The sequence below is a fragment of the Poecilia reticulata genome, chromosome 3, assembly GCF_904066995.2.
Source record: "Poecilia reticulata chromosome 3, P_reticulata-male-v2, whole genome shotgun sequence".
In the NCBI taxonomy this organism is placed as follows: Eukaryota; Metazoa; Chordata; class Actinopteri; order Cyprinodontiformes; family Poeciliidae; genus Poecilia; species Poecilia reticulata.
The window spans coordinates 20,976,236-21,000,273 of NC_088832.1; the positions used below are offsets into that span (position 1 = coordinate 20,976,236).

At 42.7% G+C, this 24,038-nt stretch overlaps 1 protein-coding gene across 1 annotated transcript in view; it reads right to left on the minus strand.

Annotated features, from left to right (window-relative positions):
• The window catches only part of gse1b (Gse1 coiled-coil protein b), a 182,426-nt gene extending 159,348 nt beyond the window's left edge, over nucleotides 1-23,078 (minus strand). The window contains exon 1 of the mRNA XM_008405919.3: nucleotides 20,177-23,078. Coding sequence (XP_008404141.2) covers nucleotides 20,177-22,687 — 2,511 coding nt within the window. The 5' untranslated portion in view covers nucleotides 22,688-23,078. The remainder of the gene's footprint in view (nucleotides 1-20,176) is intronic.
• Between the last annotated feature and the right edge of the window lie 960 nt (nucleotides 23,079-24,038).

Consider the following 24,038-nt stretch of genomic DNA (forward strand, 5'->3'; position numbering starts at 1 on the left):
CATAACAGCCGCTGTGCCACACTGGAACGAAAAGAGTTGCTTTTAAAGGAAAGAAGAAAAAAAAAAAGACTCAGGCAGATCTGATGGGTGTGGAGACAGAGCGAAACCACACATGTGCTGTATCATGCGCATATGTAAAGCTTTCACATGTCAGCACGCACAAATAAACACAAATGAGAAAGAAAGCAAGATGTCCGGTGCAGCTCGAGGGCAGAGAGAAGAAGAAAAAAATAAAAAGAAAAGAAGAAAAGAGTGATTGTGTTTGTGAGCTGGATGAGTAAGTCCAGACTCCATAACAGATGCGTCAGGCTTGATCCTCTCAGCATAAACACTTTTTTTTTTCAGCTTATGAAAAACCTAAGAAGAAACATAAACGTATCGATTGTGTTTGTAATCTTGATAATTTACAAGCGGTCAAACCAAAACTAAATCCTATCAACCTGTTCGTGCAATTAACAAATAGACGACAGTCAATAGGAAAGAATTGACTGTCCTGACCTTATCAGAGTGATAAGGTCAGGAAGTGGTGTGTGTTTCCAGAGACTCTGTCAAAGAGGGCATCTAAAGCTAGAGCTGATCCAGACTTGCATGCTACAGCCAGAGGACCCTGAAAGGTCAAAGGTAAAAGTAACGAGTGCTTGCTATGTTGCAAAATGCAAATAATGTTTCCTCAAGTTGATCATTCAACTGGTGAAGACACACAGAAGGGAAACTAATTTAATGCAATGCGTAAAGATGGCCGCTTGACCTCCATCTGCAGTGTTTTACAGTCCCTTAATGGTTTCCAGCAGGTGATTTTACCAGGTTAGTAACTACCATTTAAGCAAAAAAAAAAAGTGTAAAAAGACGCAAAATAATTTTTTTAAGAACAATGATGACTTAAAGGACTTTGATGTTAAGGTTACGGCACTAGAGATGTTTGACATAGAAAAGGCAATGGGCTCAAAAATCGTTTCCCCAGAAACAAAATCATGAGCTTTTGGAAACAAGCTGAATACAAGATATATGTGAAGTATCTTTTGATTCAACTGACAAAAAAAGCAGAATTTCTTTAACCAACAAATGTGAGGTGGAACGGATTCTACATGCGAATGGGTGGCTACAATCTGAGAGGATTTAAGGACAAACTCAACGAAGATCGTGCATTAAAACGTGCAGAATCTTTCATGTTTGGGGAAGGATCAAGTCTTCTGATGCACCGTCCAGTCAGGTGTTCCGGATAGCCTTGTAATTCCTATTTTTGTCAAGATCAACCACTGACAACATGAAGATATTACCATGGGGGGGTCATACTATGAAAAATTCAAACTAAAAATGTTTAGCTTTTGCATAATTCTGCCAGCAAATCATCCAGATCTAAAGATGCAGACAGTACAAAGCAGTAAGTTCAGAGTGAAACTTAATGGAAAACTCTGAGATTCTGTGAGATTCCTCCTTTTTTAAAAACCTAACAAGGAGACATGAAAATTATTTCACACAAGTTTCCTTTATTACAGCTGGGAGTGTGTTTTACAACATGACCGCGATTAGAAATGCAGTATGAATGGGCTGCGTTTCTATAGGAACACAAAGGTAGATAATCAACTGGATGTTAAAGGGAAAACTAAGCAACAATGAAATACCAAATATGGAGCTCAACACAAGACTTCATACACTAATCAAAAACATTTTATGGATGACCTCATCTTATGAAACATGTATCGCAAAATATGAATTGGTTCACTTCGGGGCTGTGAATTTAACTCAACCATAACTTTGTCTCTGCGAACTGAATATTCACCTTTTGTTCTTTTAAACAATAACCCCACCTTCTCGTGGCATCTTCTCAGAGCAGAAACACCTGTCAGCATTGCCTTAGAAATACTTGTTTGGGTTATATTTAGTGCTATTAAAGATTCACATAGAGAATCTGGTTCTTGCAATAGAAGTTTTCTTGGTGTACACATTGTCCTGAGTGCAGGTATATCATAAACAGTCCTTCACTCCAAATAGACTATAAGACAGAGCACACTCTTTATAACAACTATCAAACAGCTGTTTACACAAAAGCAAGTTGCATTTTTACATAAAAGCCAACATAGGAACAACTGTAGCAACATAGCAACCTGGTGGGGCAGCAAAAAAAAAAAAACCCCAGCAAAAGCATCTCCATGGGGGGTATGAGGACATTATGCCAAAGGAGCGGTGGTGATGTTAAGGGGAGGTGGGTGGAAAAGGTGGGAGGGAAGAGGAAAGAGAGAGGGGGGGAGGAAGAAAAACAGGTCCCACAGAGCTACCGTGCAGGCGCCAGTAAAGACAGCAAGGGTGGAAGAGAGGGGAGGAGGAGAAAGACCCTGGTGAAACTCTCAACAGATGCGTGAAGCCCTTGTCAGCATTCCTGCTAGGTAACGCAAGGTCAGGAGCAAGCAGGAAGACAATATGAGGACTATTTGGGCTCCCTGAGCGCCAGATGTGTTTTAATAAGACGGCTGCCCTCCCAGCTAATAAGGTCAGCCTCTGGCTCCAGCCAGACGAGCAAACAAGTAGACTTTTGGCAGGAATTCAGTTCCAGCTTGGCACAGCCTCCCTCCCTGCTTCCTGCCTCACTCTCTTCCCCTCTCCGTCTCCCTCTCTCTCTCATTTGGCTCACACACACACACGCACACACGCACACACACACGCTCAGAGAGATCGATGGAAGCCGACTCTTTCAGTGCGTATGACTCATGCCGTCTCATACGGCCGCCTTTTATTAGACACTTCCCTTTTTTTTCCTGCAAGGGGAGAGGGAGAACTGGTGCCTAAAACTGAAAAGCCTTTGAGAACATCTGTGCTTGGATTGTGCACGGACACGCACACACGCTCGCTCGCTTCCAGACGCGTGCGCGTACGCAGACAAGCAGAAACGCACAATCTGTAAGGATTTGACCCTATGAGCAGCTTTTATTGACCACCTTTCATCGCTGATTACTGAGAAGCAACCGTTTGGTGATGAGAGATAAGGAACGAAAAACTAAAATTAGTTTGAAAAATAAACAGTGAGCCAATAAATCTGACTCCTCCGGTGGGGAAAATAAAGAAGCAGCACTGGCGCCGGAAACATTGGCTGGCTTCACACTGAAAGGGAGAAAGACGAGGAGAAGAATAAGGAGGTGGAGGAGGAAGATTTGGAGTTGACAGTAAGAATGAAACGAGACAAGAAAAAAGATTGGGGATCAAGACCGGGAACAAAATGTTCTGTCTACTTCGGTGGAGGTGTCTCCTGCTCTTTTTAAATTGGGCACAAAGTAAAAAGTACTTTAATCAGATACTCGCTGAAAGAAAGAATGATTTTTTTTTTCTTTTGTGCCTTATGCTGGAAGCCTACACTAAGAGTACGGTGGGACTGGTTTTCCTATGATGTCGAATCATATTTCCTCGACAAAACGGATAAAGTGAGACGTTCACTTGAACTCATAAACGCATAGTTCCGAAAATTTTAATAACTTCATTAATTATTCCATGACATAAAAGTCGGGGGGGTGAGGGGGTTTTGCCTTTTTTTGATGTGATCCTAGGAACAGGCAGAAGAGAAATACCTTGAGAGTGGTGCCCTGGTATCATTTAGAAAGTTTGTTTTTGCCAGGATTAACGTGCATCCAGCTTCATCCATCCGCCTTTCAACCCTGATCAGCTCTCCTGTCCCTGCAGCAGGAAAATAATCCCCAGAGCATGAGGCTGCCACCGCTATGTTTGACGGAGGGGATGGTGTGGTCACGCTGAGTGGCAGAGTACATTTTCCGACACAAATAAGGCTTTGCGCATGTTTGCAAAACTGTCTGGACGGCTTACGGCTTTCTTTTAGCGATTACTTTTTTACCACTCTTTCACAAAGGGCAGATTTGGAGAGTGAAGAACTGATAGTTGTCATGTTGACAGATTCTTCTCCCATGCAGCTCCTCTAGAGTTACCATGGGCCTCTTGGCTGCTTCTTAATTAATGTTCTCCTTGGTTGTGCTCTCAGGTTGGAGGATGGACATGTCTTGTTATGTTTGCATGCGTGACATCCTTATTCCATGTTCAGATGACGAATTGAAGTGTGCCCCACTGCTTGTTGTGTTATAACCTAACAGTTTAAATCTTCTTGACGGCTTTATTGCTGACATGTCTGCTGTGTCCGTTGGTCTACATGACAATGTTTGTTCATTAACAATAGAACAAGTCATAGAACGGCTGCATGGAGGCACTGTGATAAACACGGTTGAATTCTGAAAATATTTTGTTGCACTTCAACTTATTTAGGGTTATTAGATCATATAGGCTAATAAGTATTAGGTTGCATAGATTCAAACAACTCAACTTTTAAAATTTTTACTCATAAAAAAAAATTATAAAATGGCGGCGAGACAGGGCGTAAAGAACCAGAATGAAAAGTGAGTCAACTGGTTGTTTAAAACAGGATTTTCTGTCACAAAGTCACCTTCAGGTGATACCGGTAGAAAATTGTATAGCAAAATGAATCATTTATCTTCACAATAAGAGTAAACACGCACGCACAAGCGCGCGCGCACACAAACACACACACACAAAAACTATTCTATGTAGCACTAGTCAGAATGCTTTCAGATAAGAATTAAACTTCTGTCTTTCTCTCTCTCCTCGGACTCCGATCCATCGAGGTTTAGCTGACGTTATCCACGGCCTCACACAATTTCACCCCATCAAACACAGAGCCTCTCCTAGTGGTGCCTGCAGTTCTCAAATATTTACCTTAGGACCAAGCTACGCAATACCACACACACAGGAATTCTGCCCCTCTCTCCCCACACGGCCCTCACTCTCAACTATAACTCCTTTTGACACACGCCAGGTGTACAGATGGTCAGTCGGCGGAAATGGACTTTTCCTTCTATTGATTCTACACACTTTGTCCAAACTAGTCTTTAATATTTTAATGGATGTGGATATTTTCAACTTGGCAATCTGGACCAAAACATATCAGGCAAATCCTAACTCTTGTTTATTGTGGTGTTTTATGATAGAGCAAAAGAAAAAAAAACATTTTCCCTGGTCCTTTTGGACTTAAAACCCCCAAATCGTCATAGGCTACAAGATATATTGTGACAGCATCATGACATGAGTCCTTTCCTGTGTTCCCACATTTGTTAGTCATTTCGGTCTATTTGTCTGGGAGTTCTGGACATTCGATTGGTCAGAAAGCCGTCATCAATCATAGGGATCTTCCGTAAACCTTCCTGCTGCACAGAGGGAACATTTGGTTGGGTGTAATTTGAGATGACCTCATCGCAGCAGGCTTGAGGCTACGAGGTCAGCAGGCCTTATCATTCAGCAGCAGACCCGGTTTCTGCTCTGCTCGCCAAAATGTGCACAGACGCACACACACACACACACACCCACACACACACACACACACACACACGCACGCACGCTCGCGCGTACACGCAAACACACACGAATATGGCTGCGTTCCCACGGTTGCAACAGGTCTACTGCTTGATGTATAGCAGCTTGTAAAGCGGAGCCGTCAGTCAACTTTAACAACCTATCACAGAGATCCAGCAGTACCATAGCCATGCTTGCAGCCTCAGACCAGTGACCGGCTCAGCAACACTCAATAAAAGCAACTCAGACTGCCTGCATAAAGCTGACTCAGCCAAGAGCAAGAAAACAACAGAGAGAGACACCTTTGATCTATTATGACAGATCCTCCAGGAGGCTCCGTCCATCAAAACCTTCTTGTTTGTGTGTGTGTGGATTCGTTGCACTGTCTCTCTCAGACAATCACAAGCATATGCAGCAACTTTGAACAACTCTGGCACCTGTGGATCTGTGCGGAGTGGGAGCCCATCCAAGGCCAGCTATCGGTCCAACCCCGCACACACATGTTCCACATTGAGTGGAAGTCAAACAGCATCTGATCAGAGCTCAGCCAGCGTCAGTCTGTCTGAGGCTTCTAGTCTGTAGAACATTTTTCGCTTACTACTCTCCTCGGGGGGGAGGGAAACCAGCAGGTGGACGACAAATGACACCGAGGAACCCCACCTGGTCCGGACCAAAAAAGTGGAGCTGTTGCACACGAATGACGGACAGGAAAGGAGTTAACATGTGAAATTGTTTTTGTTCCCACAGACACAACCATGTTTTTGGCACCAACACACAACGTAATTCATCTAAATAACCTTGGATTGGGATGACACAATCGCTTTGGTTGTAACAAAGTAATTCCATTAGAGGCTCAGCTGCTTACAATACTGTTGACCCAGGCATGAAACTTATAAAAAGGATAACAATAGAATGTAAATTACAATTAACTATCATATTGTTAGGCCGATTTTTTTTCAGCCTACCAAAAATCCCACTGAATACATTGAAGTTTGTGGTTTAACATGATGAATGTGAAAACAATTAGGGGATCTAAATGTATGTAAGAAAAATTACAATACAATTATTTTAGACCCTTCATACAGTTTCTTTAAGGACTTCAGATGGGAATGTTTTGTTGGGTCTCTCTAATGAAGCTACAATGTTGATCTTAAGGCATAAGCTGGTGTACGCCATGTGACTGTAATGAGTGAACCCGAGCGTACTTAATGTAATGAGTCTAGGAGAGCAACATATGGGTCAACCAACTGTAACCTTGACCGATAAATATTCATTAGCAGGCAGCTAAGCTACCTGACCTGTGACCCGCTCACTTCCTCTCCATCGAGGCCATTGAGCAGGAGAGCAGAAGCCGGATAAATTGTCCCCTTCACCTGTCTCCTCTTTTGCAGAGAAGAACAGCACCAAACATCACAACAATTGTTTTGTTTTTTTTATTGAAGAAGAGAGCAAGATGGGGTTTAGTTGAAGAATTTACAGACATTAAATATGCTTCATTAATCGGCTATAGCAACAGCAAAAAGTTATCAAGATACTGAAACTGTTTTCATCTCTCTCACGCTACATACAGACAGATATTTGTTTTTTTGTTTGTTTGTTTTTTACGGGATTTAGGTAAGCCAGTTATAAAATATTGACAAATACATTTTTGAGAATAAAAGTTTTTTTTTTCACATGCTGGTTTAGTTGTTTGTCTTAAACTTTAAAAGTACACAAAAATCATGGCCCTATTCATTGCCGCAGTTAAATATAAGGAGAAGCTTTTTCCTAAATGTTTAGCAAATGAGTTCTTTGAAAATAAAATATCATGATTGAACATAATGGTAACCAATCACACATGTGTTCATTATGCTATTGTTTTCACAGCAGCATTTAAGACTTTTGTAGTCCGAGTGATACAGATAAGTCGAACTAGTCGGATTTCTTTTCCAAAATGCAAAAAATCGTTGTATGTTTCGTTGCCATTTTTGTCATAAAAAGTTCTTCATGTCTGCAATTGTTGTTTTGGCTTCACTGCATCCTAATTACTACAAAAAAACACATCTCTCCTCCCTCCTGAGAGCAATAATATTTAGAGATCTCCTGGTATGCCTACTACTGTCACACAAGCAAATAATTTCCTCTCACTGCTTCAAAAATTTTAATACTTTTCCATGTCAGTGACATGAAACGGGTAATAGATAAATACAAGCATAAAGTCGACATTGGAACAAAGAAACTTGCAAATGAAATGAGCAGTTTAAGCATTTTACTGCTACGCCGCTTAAACAATTACGACTCAATGTCCAACTGAGTTGAAAAAATTTCCTCTAAAAGTTTTAGAGGAAATTCTGAACTGCGCCAAAGCACAATGGTCTTGACAGGCACCACAATTAGTCATACATTAAGTTGGACATGAGAAGTCATTACTCACAGAAAACCACGCGAGGACGTCACCTCATTCAATGGTCTTTGTGTGTGTATGATTTGATGCTCCACGTATCAGCTTTTTCTTACCTCCCGCTTAGTTGAATGTAAGCATACCTTAAACTGAAACAGGAAGCATCCGCCGAAAACAGGTCTTTTAGAAATAATCAGAAGGAAAAGAACCGTGCTGAAGTATTGTGTACAGGTGGGTGAAGATAAAAGCACAAAAAATACTGACAACAAAGCAATACTAAAGACAAACACAACTACAATCTCTTAAAACCATGCACAACACAAAGTTTGTAACTTTGCATTGTAACATTTAAGGCTTACTAAACAATAAATAAAGCACAGAAACATTAAAGATGCTGCAAATGTTTTTGGCATGCCTGGTAAAGATTTAGAAAAAGCTCTGTCATTTTTTAATCGCAGTTTTCAGAAACATTTTGCTGTGAAAAATGTAGAAAATCCAACCTTAGCATTTGAAAAGGTTGGAAGATAGGAATCTTTTTCGCACAATTTCTCTTCCTCCAAGGTGACAAACATCAGTTCCCACGGGTCAGTGCCCTGCATCTTTAAGATGTGTACCAACACACCTGAATCAAAAGGCTGAATCACCTCGTCAGCGTGCTGCTGTGTTAGATTAAAGTGTGTTGAAGGAGATTTATATATATGTAATAGAAGGACAAAAAAAAAAGTTTCTTCTCAACATTCCTCTCTCAAACTTATCAACAAGCAAATGGACGAATTTACACCCTGCTTCTCCAAAAACATCTGTTCACCACCACATGTTCTTCTTTCTTCTTTGATGTCCGCTTTTTCAATGGACTGAGTCACACTGACCTTTTTCTTACGTTGCTTGACTCTGTTTGCAAGATGAATGTATGAAGACGGGAAAAAAGACAAGTGAAGGACACGAGGGAGATTAGGAGAGATAAGTGGAGCTGATGTGTGGAGGAAGAGGTCGGGAGTTATCACATGGTTGACCTGAGGTGATGTGACAGGAACTGTCATCACCTTCTTCGACAGAGAGCCTGGGTCGTCTGCACGGGAGAGAAAAAAGGGGCAGTGCAGGCAAATCAAAGTCCAACTAGATCTTATTTCATAAGTCATCTACTGTAAGCTTGCGGACGACTGTTCACGTGTTGATCTGTTGCTGTTTATGCTGAGGAGATCCATCTTTAATCTTGTGTGGGAGGCTAAGTGCCAGTCATATGGTTGTGGTCACAGGACCCCTGCAGAACGGACGCGTCCTCAGTCTTTAGGCCCCCCTCCTGAGGTGTGAGATCATGTCTGCACCAGGGATGTTGCCAACAGAACAGAGAAGCAAACGAAAAAAAACCAGTGTGTGTGTGCGTGTGTGTGTGTGTGTGTGTGCAAGTGGAGGAGAGTGTGCATATGTATGAAGGCATGTGTGTCGAGCAGATGGGAGGAAAGAGAAATTAGAGAGGGGTAAAAGGAGAGTAGCGACAGAAAGTCTGCAAGAGCATGTGTGTGTGTGAGTGTGTCTGTGTGTGTGCTGGACTGTGGGGGCTGTGGAAGGGTTCGGGGGAGGCTGAGGAGAGAGAGAGACAGAGAGAGAAAGAGAGAGAAAGAGAGAGGTGGGGGGGGAGAGCAGTGTGGTTAGGCATCCAGAGTCAGTGAACATTTTTCTGGCAAGCCTCCTCCATGCTCCTGGCCGCTTGCCCGGCTCTGAAGCAAACTTAAACAAACTCCTGTTGCAGCCATCTGCTGGGCCCGCGGGATAAATCACAGCACTGCTCCGCTCTGTGTACAGCTCAGCCGCACCACTATCAGGTTACTGTGTTAGCGGCCTCACACATACACACACGCACTCACTGTTAGGCATGCAGGAACACATTACAGTCCTCCATCTCATCCACACACACACACACACACACACACACACACACACACACACACACACACACACACACACACACACACACACACACACACACACGCACACACACACGCGCACACACACACACACACACGCACGCCGAACTATGCGTCAGCCTGGAGCCAGGGCCTGCCATGGGGCTCACGCCACCAGGAGAGGGCCAGCAACATGTGGCCCCACTAATACCACAGGGGGAGATGAAGATGAGGAGCAAGATGAGAGGAGAGCGGGATAAAAAGGGGGGAGGGGGGAGTGGGAAAAGGAGAAGAAAGTGATGTGGTGGGGGAGACAAGGAGAGAGGTGACACAGCTGGGAAGATAAGAAAGAATGAAAAAGTGGAGAGAAAGAGAAGAAGACCTCTGACACTTCTGCTGGAGCCAAGTGCTATTTTTACAACCCCCTGGAGACGAGAGGAATATAAAAACATCGAGGACCCCTCTGTGCCCATGGACTCTCATAACAACTTAATCATTTTATGCTCCGGATCAGGGGTCCTCAACTCCAGACCCGAAGGGCTGGCGTACGGCAGCGTTCAGATGCGTCTCCGCCTCGACGCACCTGAGTCAAATAATGAGGTCATTAGCAGGACTCTGGAGAACTTGGCTGCACACCGAGGAGGTAAATCAGCCATTTGACTCGGGTATGTTGGACACATCTAAAAGCGTCTCCCTATGGGCCTGGATTTAAGGACCCCTGCTCTAGATTTCTATCATTTAGACAGTCGTTTGATGTTACACCGTGAAGCTACTTCTACAATACAGAAATGTTTTGAGATCGCTCAGGCCATTCAAACCTACACTAGAGTCTTCACGTTAACCGTAGCTAACACATTGTACACAACCCAAGTCTATGTCGGGAAATGGCTCTGACTGAGCTCGCTAGCAAGCCTCGTAGCATCGGACGCGGCAACGTCTGCTTTCAATAAGTTGTAAACATCAGCAGCCATGGTGAATGACCAGCTGAAATCTATATTAATAACATGTCAGCGCAGCAGATGGCACACTTGAAAGGGATAGGATGGAAAAAGCACAGAATAAGTTATGAGTAATGGAATCCATGGGATCTATCTGCAGCACATAAACTGTATCAGTTTATTTGTGACTCATGGCATGGTCATGTCTCTGTACCCTTGGAAACTATTTCAAAAGTCTCATTGTCCCTGTATGTGTTCAGAGGTTAGTCACCCAGGCCATAATACCGAGGAAACAGGATCGACATTACCAAAAGACAAATGTTAAAAACCCTGGCAATACCTCCTCAAAGTCTAAGCCAGTCACTCCAATTTGGATGTTTTGTGTATTAGTGCAAAGCCCACATAATGCTAAATGAGTCAGAGTAACTATATCGTCTGCATTCTTCCAGAGTCATCAGAGTCTCCAGTGTCATGTGAGGGTCCGTACAAAGCTAAGCTCCCTTCTGTCTCAGTCCTCCCAGCTGTCCTGGGGCTGGCAGGACAAGCTGAGTATGCGAGAGACCAGGTGGCGAGGGGGGCGGCTGAGGGTGTGCGGAGGTCAGGGCCAATGCTTGGGGATGATTACAGACAGAGGAAGAAATCCAAGAAGGGAACGTCTTCTTCTGCCAAAATAAGCTCCCGGAAGATCATCCGCATTGCTCATCTCCTGCTCCTCTTTGGTTGGAGGACAGAAAGAGGTGAAGAGATCAGGCAAATGGTTGGTGAGAGCTGGTGGTTTTGCTGTATATTTAGTCTTTGGCCTCCAGTTGGACTGATACCAGAGTCGGGGAGAGCAGAGGCAAGTACAGGAGGGCAGGAACACGACACAACAGCAAAGCGCAATGAAGTAAATAATGTGTTAAAGTAGCTAAAGACCGAAAACCCACATTCACGAAAACCTGCAGCCACATTTGGGGGAGGGGCTACAAAGAGCAGGACTAATGAAAAGCGCTTAATCGCAATGAAAAATGAAGCCAAGCGCAGAAATTACATGCTAAATGCCTGGTTAAGAAAATAGGTCTGCTGCTAGCTACTGTGCAGCTACATCCTCTGCTTGGGTCCAGATGCAGAACCACACATACTCACAGAGCACACACATGTGCAGCTGTGGCACAATGCAGCTGCGTTTCCCAGAGAGCGAGAGAGAGAGAGAGAGAGAGACAGAGAGAGAGAGAGCAGACACCTGCCAGTGCTCTAACCACCTGGCAGATACGCACGTGCAAAAAAAACAAAAAAAACATACTCATGCACAGCACACACATGCATGCATGCAGCTGTTCTTAATGACAATAATAGCAGAGGTTATACTGTTTTTATGTATGTGTATTTGAGTGCAAGTCTGCAAATATGCATGTACAGGACAATGTGTAAAGTGTGCGTTAAGGCCAGATGGCAGCTGGCAGGGGGAAGGCTGAGCTGTTGTTGTATTACCTTCTGTTCTCTATAATTGCCACAGTGAACCTGGGTTTACTACTGTTGAGTAAAGAGTACAGGAAAGTACAGAAGCAGCTTTTACATCATAACCATGCTATGATATTACCGCATTATGCCTCAGTGCACGATGGCAGTGTAATGGTATAATGCAGGACAGACCTACAGCATGGGAATTGTGCATATATGGGGAAAAAGTAGAACATAAGCCTCTGCACAGGCTTGAAAAATGCTTCTAAAAGCTTTTTTTTTTTTTTTTTTTTTGCTTAGAATAAAATGAAATAACTAAAAATCATTCATATATTCTGTATCACCATGTCTGTCTGGATCAGTAAATTCCTTAGAAATGCTCTTGTCCATTTTTCCCAATGATTATATGAGGAAAAGATGAGGAAAAGAGAAGTGAAGCACACACGATAGATTAGGAGAGAAAAGTGGAGTCGATGTGTGGAGGAAGATGTCAGGAGTTATCACATGGATGACCAAAGATGATGTGACAGGAACTGTCATCACCTTACTAGTGTAACATTTGTTAATAGCTAAAAAGATTCAAGCATTTAATGACTGAATACTCATCCACAACTCACAATGCCCAGAAAAAGCATATTGTATTACCAAAGTGGTATAAAAATGGTAGGTGGTTTTCAATCTTTAAAAAAGAAAGAAAAGAAACACCTTTGGCTGCTCTGAAATATACGAGTCTTTTTTTACAGTTTGCCTCGCCACCATCTTTGTGCATTTACTAAGAAGACTGAAAGAACTGAACAAAGTTTCCCATTTGTATTTTGGTTAGTACTCTTAAACAAAATTAATATTAACCAAATTAATATTATTTAATCTAAACTACTGCTGGGTTTTTTTTCCATCATATTTTCCACCTCCACCTTTTTCTCTCTCCCTCCTTGTTTTTCCTCTCTGTTCATTTCATCTTCCCACCAGGTGAGATCAACTCCAAATTGTGCAAAGTGCGCAGGTTCTATGCTAAGCTTCACCTCTAGGCTAACTTCTTTGAGTTTTCCAACAAACAAGATCTCCAGCCTTCTTGAGTGCAATCTTCAGTTTGTTCCAAAGTTCAAATTGCAGAAACTCATCGTTCTTCTATGCAACCCAAACGGTTCGACTCACTGCACAGCAACTTCTTCCACTTTGCAGTGTCCCTGCAGGGCTTTTAACAAACATAAAATGTGACTTATGACTTTCTTTTTGCTAATAAAGATCAGATTCAGAGTGTAAATAGCTCTCTGTTGCCTCTTAGGTTTACTCACTCTGTTCCCAGTCTGTCAGTTTAAATAGACAAACACGTCTTGGTAGCTTTGCAGTTATTCTACGTGGTGATAGTTTGATAAGTGCTTCAAGAAATGTTCAAAGCTTGGTGTACTCTTATTTACCCACACTCTGCTTTGAGCATTTATACCACTTTATCTCTGATTATAATGCTCTGAACAGCTGGAGATGAAATTATACAAATATTGAACCTATTTACTAATTACATAGTTCTGGAGTTAGTTGCACTACAGTTCATTTAGGAGTTACATAAATATGAACATGTGTAAATTGTCTTTTTGTTCACTTCATAATTATGCATGCTTTGTCTTGATCTATCACATAAAATCCAATAAAATATAAGTTTGTGGTTATAATGTGAACAAGTGCAAGGGGTTTCAATACTTTTGCAGTACAAACAAATCTCTACAAACTCCTTTATGTTTGTCTAACGTTGCGTAATACTGGCAGATTTCAGTTTTCCTCCGTCCACCTTTATGTTCAGTGTTAATTTGTAACTTCCGTTCATATTTTTGTTTTTTATTTTAAAGGTTTTTATCGGCTCTGCTGGCCTTTATTTGAGAGTGGTCAGACAGGAAAGTGGGTAATGAGAGAGGGACAGACATGTGGCAAAGGTTATCGGGTCAAGACTCAAACCTGCGATGGCCACATTGGGGACTGCCCATACATGTCCACAGAAGCACCTGAGCATTACCATTTTTAATCAGCCTTAGCCCGGCCATTGCCTCCTTTTATATTCTGCTTGATTAAAATCTCGTTCAGACAGTCTGGGCTTTTTCCCATTTAAAAGTTTGAAAGTTTACCTCTTGTAGATTTCTACCGGGCCAATCTGGACAGAAAGCGTTGTGAGCAATGACCACAATTTTCTGTGCTGTTTTATTATTGTAGTCTGCTTGTAGTTTTAGCAGTGGCAGTGGAGGAGGTGAACGAATTTCCAAATATTAAATTAATATTAATATTAAATTAACATTAACAGTCGCTTCGTTCAGCTCGGCTCTTCCTTCTTTTCAGTGGAGGCTGGTTGCTCGCAGCATACAAGCAATTTCTGGCATTCAACTGGCGCATTACATATCTCATGGGCAACTGGGTAAAATTTTAAACCTCAATAAAGTTCACGCCTCCAGGAAGAAATTGTTTCTGAACAGCCAAGAGCCCAAACCCTCTGCTTGAAGTAAATAGCGTAGAACAAGGGGGCAGGTTTTTACCAAGTTAACTCCACCAGGTTCCACATCCAAAGCGAGGAACAACCGAGACATTCAACAACGTGGGCCAGAACTGGCAACCCGCTGGTTTTTGAGCGATCTGTCATCGAGAACAGAGCAGCAGTGAAGTCGATCCCATGAAGAAGATAGACTTGATGGGATTTTATGAAGTTTATCATAAAACTTCACACTGAATTTGGAACATAATAAGGCACTGCAATTGCTCTTTGGTTGAGGATCTGGTGCTGGGTTCAGACGATTCTGAAACACTGAACTCACCCTCCCCTCTCAGACTACAATTGAAGATCAGAATTTACAACTCGGCCATAAAACTCCTTTGTTTAGGCTCCAGGGAGACTGACCAATTATCAAAAATAATTATGATTTATTGTCTCTGAAATGTTTGTAATAAAATTAAATTGTTATCCAATCAGTGCATTACAAAAACAAACAATAAAAGCATATGAAAACATATACAACACAAACAGCTTTTTTTTTTTCACAGATCTTATGCCATGTATTGTCAGTTTTAACTGTGAAAACTGCTGTGGGAAAAAACTGTTCCTTTGTCTATTTATCTTTGTTTTTATTATTCTGTACCATCTACTTGATTGGAGGAATTCAAACAGTGAGTATCCAGGGTAAGAAATGTCCTTTGTTATGTGTTTTGCTTTCTTGGGGAACTGTGAAAATGCAGCTCCTGCAGTGTGATCTAACTATTGATAAATGTTGGACCTTTAAGTAGGCAAATAAAAGACAATAACTTCCATTTAATACGTAGCAGCAGAGTAAATTTAGTGTAGTGTCTTTGTTTTTCTTTTCCCAATTAAATAATCAGTGTTCATTGTAAATACTGAGTAATACAGTCTGACAAATCTGACAAATATAGCAGAGAGAAAATAGCAATGAGTCATTCTACAGGTTTATTTCGATAGATTGTAACACAAAAATGTTAATAAAAACTAATATAGTTTAATATAGCTTAATCAAGTTGTACTATGAAACAACATGATTATGAAACAACACTGTAACAATCAGAAATTTAAAAAAATATAACCACGTGGCACTTTGCTTTACATCTACAACCAGCGCAAACACAGACAGGCAGGCACAGAGACCTGAATGACATTTTATCTTTATATATTACAAATGCTCCCTGTATGTGACATAACACCGGAGCAGTTATTACAAGTCCAAGAGTGTAATAGGAGTGTAAAAATCATTTTTCTCTGCAACAGCAGATGATTTCATATCCATTTAACCTTTATTTAAAGAGGTTGCAAAACCAATTGATCATAAAATTCTCATTTTCTGAAACAAAATCTCATGACGAAGGACAATCTGTTTTCGTCTGTTTATGGACCAAATTTGTCCAAAAACCCCAACTTCCTCAGTCAATGTCAGATGTATTTTCCTTTCAAAATTAAAACCTTTTGCTCAAATAAAATGAAACACAGTCTTACCCTGGCAGCTCTCTCACAGATCATTCACCACTATACACTTTGTCAATTTGCACCAACAAGCAAAGGATGGCAGAAAAGTTGATCACTCTCTCTCTCTCCTAAATATTTACCAACATCAGCTGCCTGCCAGGAAGTGTTCATTTAGTGACAATGAAGACCTTATTTCTTTTGTGTTTAGTCGCATTTTAACTTCACTGTAAACGTCTTGGAAAGATTGCAATTTAAGCTTCAGTCGAGAGCGAAACAACAGTAAATACTGAAAAAAAAGACAAAGATACCACATTGCACTGGAACAAACTATTGATTGGTGCTGTGCAACAATCAATAGTCAATCCTGGACAGATTGCTCTTAGGACTAATTTAAGAATTATCTTTGCGTGAAATGCAACTTCAGTTAAAACATAAACCCTGAAGGGCATTTTTTTGGAGCAGAACCGAAGGTTTCATCTAGTTTAAAGAGAGTTGTGCTAGTACTATGACCAGCATTATCACAGGTAGCCTGGTATACAGGGAGGTAGCTAAACCACCAGGCTCAGATATGACAGAAAAGACAAGAAAAGCCAGAACACCTCAGTCTCATCTGCTCCGTGAATGATCTGACCTCTCCATTGAGACGTGGTCAGGAATGCGGCGCAGAGTCAGACTAGCGGGAAGAGAGCGATTAAGGCTTTGAGAGCTAATCAAAACCCACCTTCAACAGCTTTCACATTAAACCCCTTTAAATCCCAGAGAATTCCCACTGAAACGCGAGGCCGTCTGTCAGACCGCGGCGCTGAGAGCGGAGCACAGCTGCTGCAACTTTATACGTTACACACGATACAAACAGCTTTTATGAAACGCACTCACACGTGAACATCATATTCATAGCCACAACACCTTTGAATGTCCTTTCTGATACTCCATGCTGTGTTATTGGTTATTGGATTTTTTTATTTAATGATTAATTGATGAAATTAAAAAATCCTCTCTTTTATTTTCTTCAAGCTGCAGTTTGAAGCCAATTAACCCCACAGATCTTTTTTTTTCTCCTACTACTTTTCTTTTTTCCATCTTTAAATAATTAATCCTGGCAGCTTTTTGTCTCTCTTTCTGACATCACATCTAAATTTTTTTTTGTTTGTATTTTTTTATTTCGCTTCTCCTGCCGTTCTGGCAGCATCGTAAGGGGATCAACGTGTTTTTTGGGAAATGATAAAATGCATTCTTTAAACGATGAAGACTAAATATGAGTCATCCACATCAATCACACATGCTGAGAACAAATATATCATTATATCACAATATCATTGTAATATACAAAAATAAACATTTTCCTTTCAAGTGCAAAACCTGCTTACAATATGGTATTTCAGCCAGTCAGAAATTAAAATCCTGGACAGTTTGCTCTTAGGACTAATTTAAGAATCATCTTTGAATATTAAACAAATAATATATTTTATTCCTTTAAAATGTTTAATTCAACAGAGCAGCATGCATCTGCTCTGTTGATGTTTATCCTATTAGAAATATTTATATGCATTATTGATTTTTGAATGAAACAATTAAAGTAAACTTAAAAGAGTCTAGAGTTGGTAGCATGGCAGATGAAGACACCATTCATGTTTTATAGTTTGTCTATTTAAAAGTGGGATGTGGTGACATCAAGTAACACTAGTTTCACATTGCAGTCAAGGAAAGGAATGAAAGTAATCCAAACAATCGAGGGGTGAACCAAATTATCGGTCAGCCGATTTATTGGTGCAGATTTCCTTCATTTTGGGAGATCGGTGATCGGCCGATTTTTACATGTGAAGCCGACTGATCCTATCCACCAATCTTATCTACCTCGGCAAAGGTCAGAAAATCAACCACTGTCCTTTGTTCTCCCGTCAGAGAGGTTTGACTGACAGACCAGCCCACCAGGTCATGTCTGCACGTTTACTGTTAACAATACTAACCCCACTTTTGCCAATTCAGCAACTTTCTTGCTATATCGAGCAACAACAAAAAAATGGTATCGGCCAAAATCGGAATCGGTTCGATTTTTGTTTTTTTAAATATTGGTAATCAGCGATCGGACAGAAACTGCAATCGGTGCACACCTAAAATAGTCCCTAATTAAGTAACAATTTTCTGTATTCTGAGTAGTGTTTTGACTTATTATTGCTTTAACACATTTACACCTAAATCATTTATTTTACTATTAGAACTTATATCCAAGTCTCATTACAGAACAGTTACAATACACATTTATGGACGCTTTAGTGTTTGCTTTTGCTATTTTAACATTTAACACCTTAAAAAATGTTTTGCTTACAGAATTCTAAGAAAACCAAACATAATTTTCAGCTGAACGTGAAATGATGATATTTTTTAACATACTAAATTAACATAGAGCAGGAAAACAAATGATAAACTGATGGTTGTGTCAGTAGCTGTTACTTTCTGTGCTACTCTTTGGATTTGATAAGAACAATTAGGAAATATGATCCACCGTCTTCGAATCTTTCATTTATTCTGAGACCACATCAACCTAACTACAAGCCTCAATCAAAGATTGAATGTGTCTTTCTTTAATAGCGTCCACCTTCATATTTTTCAAAGTTAGTTCTTACGAATCTCTCGGTAAGGTACGACTCTGCAGCCGTTTGACATTTCGCCGTGCAGCTTTCAACTTGAACTCAACCGATCCAAACCAAACCCTGGATGTGCGCGCACAGGGCACTAAAGGGAACCAGATGGGAACTCCCCACTGACAGCTCAAACCCCAGCGATGACAGACCTTCTCCAGCCAAAAAGCATGGCACTAAAGAACGAAGCACCTGTTGCCCTGCGGCTATTTTGCAGCACCTCTTCCCAACACCACTGGCTCCTTTTTCAGCTATGAGGTCACCTGCTTATTCAGGCCAAACACGTCCAAAGCGGTCACTTAAGCCCCCCCAACATCGAAACCCCCCAACTATTATGATCCCCATAACCCTGGCAGAATGAATAACTAGTCCCATGATCATAGCAAAAACGTATAAGTGCAAAGTCTTAATTTGGGGTGCAATAAAAATGACGGCCTGTCCAACACTTATTTAAGGAGCAGAAGGAGAACTAAGTGGACAGCTCCACACAGAAGAGTGTGAGTCTGTGAAAGCAGAGGCTGCTCTGCGTGAATGGCGTCCACAGATGTTCTTCACATGTCCGGCATGGTTAGACAGTCAGTGTTTGTTTGCATGAGAGATCTGTTCATAGGAGCAGCTGGCTGTCTAAACACTCCTCATCTCTTCATTTACACATCACCCATCCCTGACTGCCCAGAAGGTGTGCTCAACAAAGACCCACACACTCTTCAGCTTTGTAAATCATCTGCTGAGGAAAAAAAAAAAATCAGGAATCTGTTTCGAGCTTTAATTTGTATATCTTTGAGGGAAGTTTAAAAAAAAAATGTAGAAAGAAAAAGAAAATCAAGTGAATGAATGATCTAACCTCGGAGGAAGTGTGTGCACGTACAGTTGAGTGAGCCAGCCCATCTGGAGGACTTATGAAAAAGGTTGTTTATAACTCACCAAAATGACTCTAGTTTGTCATTTAAATGAGGAAAATAAGAAAACAGCCCGAACAACTGCTGCGATGTAATGGCCTGTCGTCGAGCATGAGTTACTGCCAAACTTCTTTTGATATACACACACACACCGTGTCCACAATGTGGATGCGGTGCAAATCCAGCCATATTTCTGAAGGATTAACTTGACCTCAACCCTTTCACCTCCTTGCAAAGAGATTTTTCAACGTTGTCACAATAAATACAATAAAAGTTAGCTCTAAACTGCATTCCTCAAAAATGCTCCTCAGTGTGCTCAAACTAAAACAAACTGTTTAGCACCAGGTGACACATACTCAGTCATGCTTGTTAAAATAAACACATGAACGCAGCAAACACTGGACCGGCCATGGCCTCCGGATCCCCATAGTTTCCCTCTTTTGTTTATAGACGTGAGTTCTGATAAAAAAAAAATTATATATATATATACATATATATTTTAGTTTCCTTTTCTTTTCAGCAGGACAGAGACACACACAGGAGAATTACTCTTCTGTCCAGGAAAGAATAAAGTGTTGCACAGAGCAGTGAGCAGTTTTGATATTATATTGCTACTTTAAACCATAATTACACAACCCAGGAGGCACCACTTCGTTTTCTTCTTACCTTGTGTCTCTGTGTTGGGGAATCCAGTTCAGGCTCACTCTTCTCTCCAAGTGCGGCTCCATGTCCCGGCATGGCTCCATCCTGCTGCATGCTCTGTCCCACCTGCACCACCGCTTTGCAATCCATACACGAACCAATCACCAGCCTCCTGCCATCATCCACCAGAAGCATGCGAGGGCCGCGGGGCGCGTACAGGAACACAGGTAGCCTGGCCACAGTGACGGCGCACAGCCTGCCTTGCCTGTGCTGCTCCTGCCTGCAGAAGAAGCACACAAAGGCCTCACAGCTGTACTGCCGGGCCCACTGGGAGCTCGGCAGGTGAGAGTTGGCACCAGGTACGCCAGAGGTAGAAGGGCTGGAGGATTTCAGGGCCTTGCTCTCATGCTGTGCCCACTGAGAGTGCAGGTCGTGGTAGCAAAGCTTACAGGCGGACACGAGGCCTGTGGCATCGACTGGTTTAGCGCCTGGTGCGGGTGGGTAAACTGTGAGAAATGGGAAGAAGGGCTCCCTCTCCACAAAACGACTGGGGGGGTTGACATGCAGCTGGTACTCTGCACCTGCACTCAGCTCAGCTCCACACAGGTAGCACACCGACAGGGAGCTGCTGTGGCGAGAGACCACCCCCACCTGAGAGTGGACGGGGCCGGACCCATCGGCGGACAAGGAGGAATGGTACCGAACGAGAAAGGAGCTGACAGATGTGATGAGGTCTTCGCTGAGGCTCAGTCGATACGCGCTCCAGATATCCTGCAGAATAGAGTGGCACTGTGGGCAGCAGTGCACACGGCCGTTCTTCACCGTTTGAGCGTTGGGTGGGCAAGGCAACAAGCCAATGAAAGGAAAGTACATCACAGCACGGGACTTCCCTACGCCAGCTTTTGCATACACTACCCTCAAATCCCCTCTGCCCTCTTGACCACAGAGGAAACATGCTTCATGGGAGGGCTTTGGTTCAGGTGTGACCTCCAGGGAACCTGGAGTTCGTCTGTCAAGCATGTTGTGTTGGGATGGATGGAGACCGGAAGCACTGGAAGTTTGATTCAGGGGGACGACATAGAGGCGCTGAAGGACGGGCACATCGGCCAACTGAAAGCTCTCCCACTGCTGCATGAGAGAGGAGTGGCAACTGCCACAGACAATGGTTGTACCTGAGGGGCTGATGGGCACTGCACCCCGGGGAGCTGAGTGGAGCCACAGGAAGGGGAAGAAGGGCTCTCCCTGCGCCCTCTCCTGTTTTTGAACACTGATTTTGAAATGGGCCCCATGTCTGAGCCCAGAACCACAGATATAACAAACCCGTTCCTCTGGAGAGGAGCTTGCAGGGTGATGGGAGACCCTCCTGGCGGAAGGATCCGAGGCAGGTCTGAGCTGAGTCGTTGGCCCTGCTTTGGCACCACGAATGTCCCGCTCGTCGTCACTTGTGATGTTTATCTCGTCTTCTCCGGAGTTGTCAGAGTTGATCTCCCTCGCAACAGCCGAGTTGCATTTGGGGGCGACGGGGGACGCCGCGGCGCTGGAGTTGCTCTCGGCTCTCCCTCGATGCAGCAGAGATGGATGCCTGGACGGAGCGCAGCTGCTGTCGGCAACACGCTGTATCTGTCGCTGCTCCACATGTCTGACACTCTCCTCCTCCAACCAGAGCCTGTTGCGCATAATGACCCCGTTGTCTCGCACAGGTGTGTCAGTGAGAGAATTGCCACAGCACCGCTGAGGGACTCTCTCTTGGGGCTTCAGCGGAGCCTCTGATGACTGACTGACATTCATAATTTTAGCCCCGCGCCTTGCCGGCTGCACACTCTCAGCTTTAGGCAATTCCCGAGCGTCATAAACACCCACCGCGCAACGCACTGCCCGCTGTGAATCCGGGCTGCTTTTAATACTGATGACATTGTTTTTCCTGCTACTGTCTCTTGGGAACTTGACGGGCGCTCTCAGACACTTGTCCTTGCCCACTCTCTCCACCAGATCCATCTCCTGGTCTGAAAGGTTCTCGTTTTCAGAAAAAGATGAGAAATCAGACTCTGCGCCTCCGTCGTAGTTGTGGCTGCCCACGCTGATTCTCCTTTCCAGGTCGTAGGAGATGTTCCACTCTTGTGGGACCCGCCTGGAGTCGCACTGGTAGGGTCGCTTCAGCCAATACATGCGCTTCTCGATGGGCGTCCTGCTCCGCTCAAATGAGTTCCACTGCTCCGTCAGGAAGCAGTGGCACACGGCGCACACCAGCGCACAGCCATCCGGGCTGAGTTCACACGCACCCGGGGCTGGCTCTTGATTTTGGAGAAACGGGAAAAAAGGCGACCTCTCTTTCTGATATGTCACTTGCAGCCTTAACTCCTTCCCAGGTGTGACCCCGCTCCCGCATATAAAACAGTGAACAAGACCCCCCAATCCGTTCCGATCAGCCCTGGAAGTGCTGCGGGGCAATGCGCTGTCCTCACCGGGCATCGATGCAGCCATGAGCCGGTGTTTGCGAGAGAAGGGTGCCAGCTCCTGGTCGCGGGGAGAGTTCATTGTTGTTAAACCCCCGAGGCTAGGCTACATAGCAGAACGTCAACAAGTTAGGTCATAACTCCGTCTTGAACACTTGTCTCCGAGCATGCAGTAGTTTTTGTCCAACTTACAGAGTGATAAAACCCGCGGCAGTCCATTGAAACAAACAGCGTGCAGCAGCGAAGCCAGCAGTCCCGTTAAGCGTCGCTCTCACCCGCATGGACAAGGAGAAAATCCGTCAAAACTTCCATGTAACTGCACGACAGTCCTTATTTTTTAAAGTCCTTAGTCCACGTGTTTGTCCTGAACGTCCGCATGACAGAAGTTGAGATCACTTGTCGTATCCAGCAAAACTTTCCTGCCTGCGCTGTGAAACTTTGGCTGCAAGCTCACTCACACTGTACACAGCGCCATCCCCGATTCATGGGACCCGCTCAGACACCCCAAAGACAACCTCCACCCCCAGCCAGCCCCCCACTACTAGTTTAGATGCTAGATTTCCTGATTAGAATCACGCTGTCAAATAAAAACAACAGTGCATCACCTGCAGACAAAACTCTTGCAGCAATCATGAAACTCATTCAAGGAGTGATGAGCAAAAATAGTTGGAACACCGTGGCTCAGTAAAAAAGTACATATTACTTATCTAATCTATCTATCTATCTATCTATCTATCTATCTATCTATCTATCTATCTATCTATCTATCTATCTATCTATCTATCTATCTATCTATCTATCTATCTATCTATCTATCGTTGTTAATGATATAATAAAATATATAAAAAATAATAATGTAATAAAAGGTTTATGTGATATTAATTAATAAATCCTTTAAGACTTTTTCCACATATTACATTTATGCTGCACATTTTAACTGAAAACAAAGCTGTTTAGAAGAAATACAAATACATAATTAAGTATTTATCTACTTAATTATGTATGTAGTGGTTTATAGTTCATAATTCGCAGTTCAGCACATCTGAACTATGAGCAACTTACTAACCAGTCTGTCTCACCTTTTTACTAGATTGTGGGTTATTGATAAGTAATTATCATTAGTTATTCCAAAGTACAACTGATTCTGAGTTATGATTCACTTAGAAAGAAGTTGAAAGAGGACACAAGTACACTCAGCTTCTCTGTTTAATGCTGAAATGTCATGTTCTTTTCTTAATTCACACAGTACAGGTCTAACAATGAACAATCGCTGCTTTTTTCAATACTGTTGTGCTCTGACAAACCTTGGAAATATGCCAGATTCTGACACATCAGAGATGCTGATGATTTTCACGTTTTTCTTGGGACTAGGTTCAGGTACGTTACAACTGAAATGGGTTTTTTTGTCTCATCTTCTACTAGTCACAGCTCAT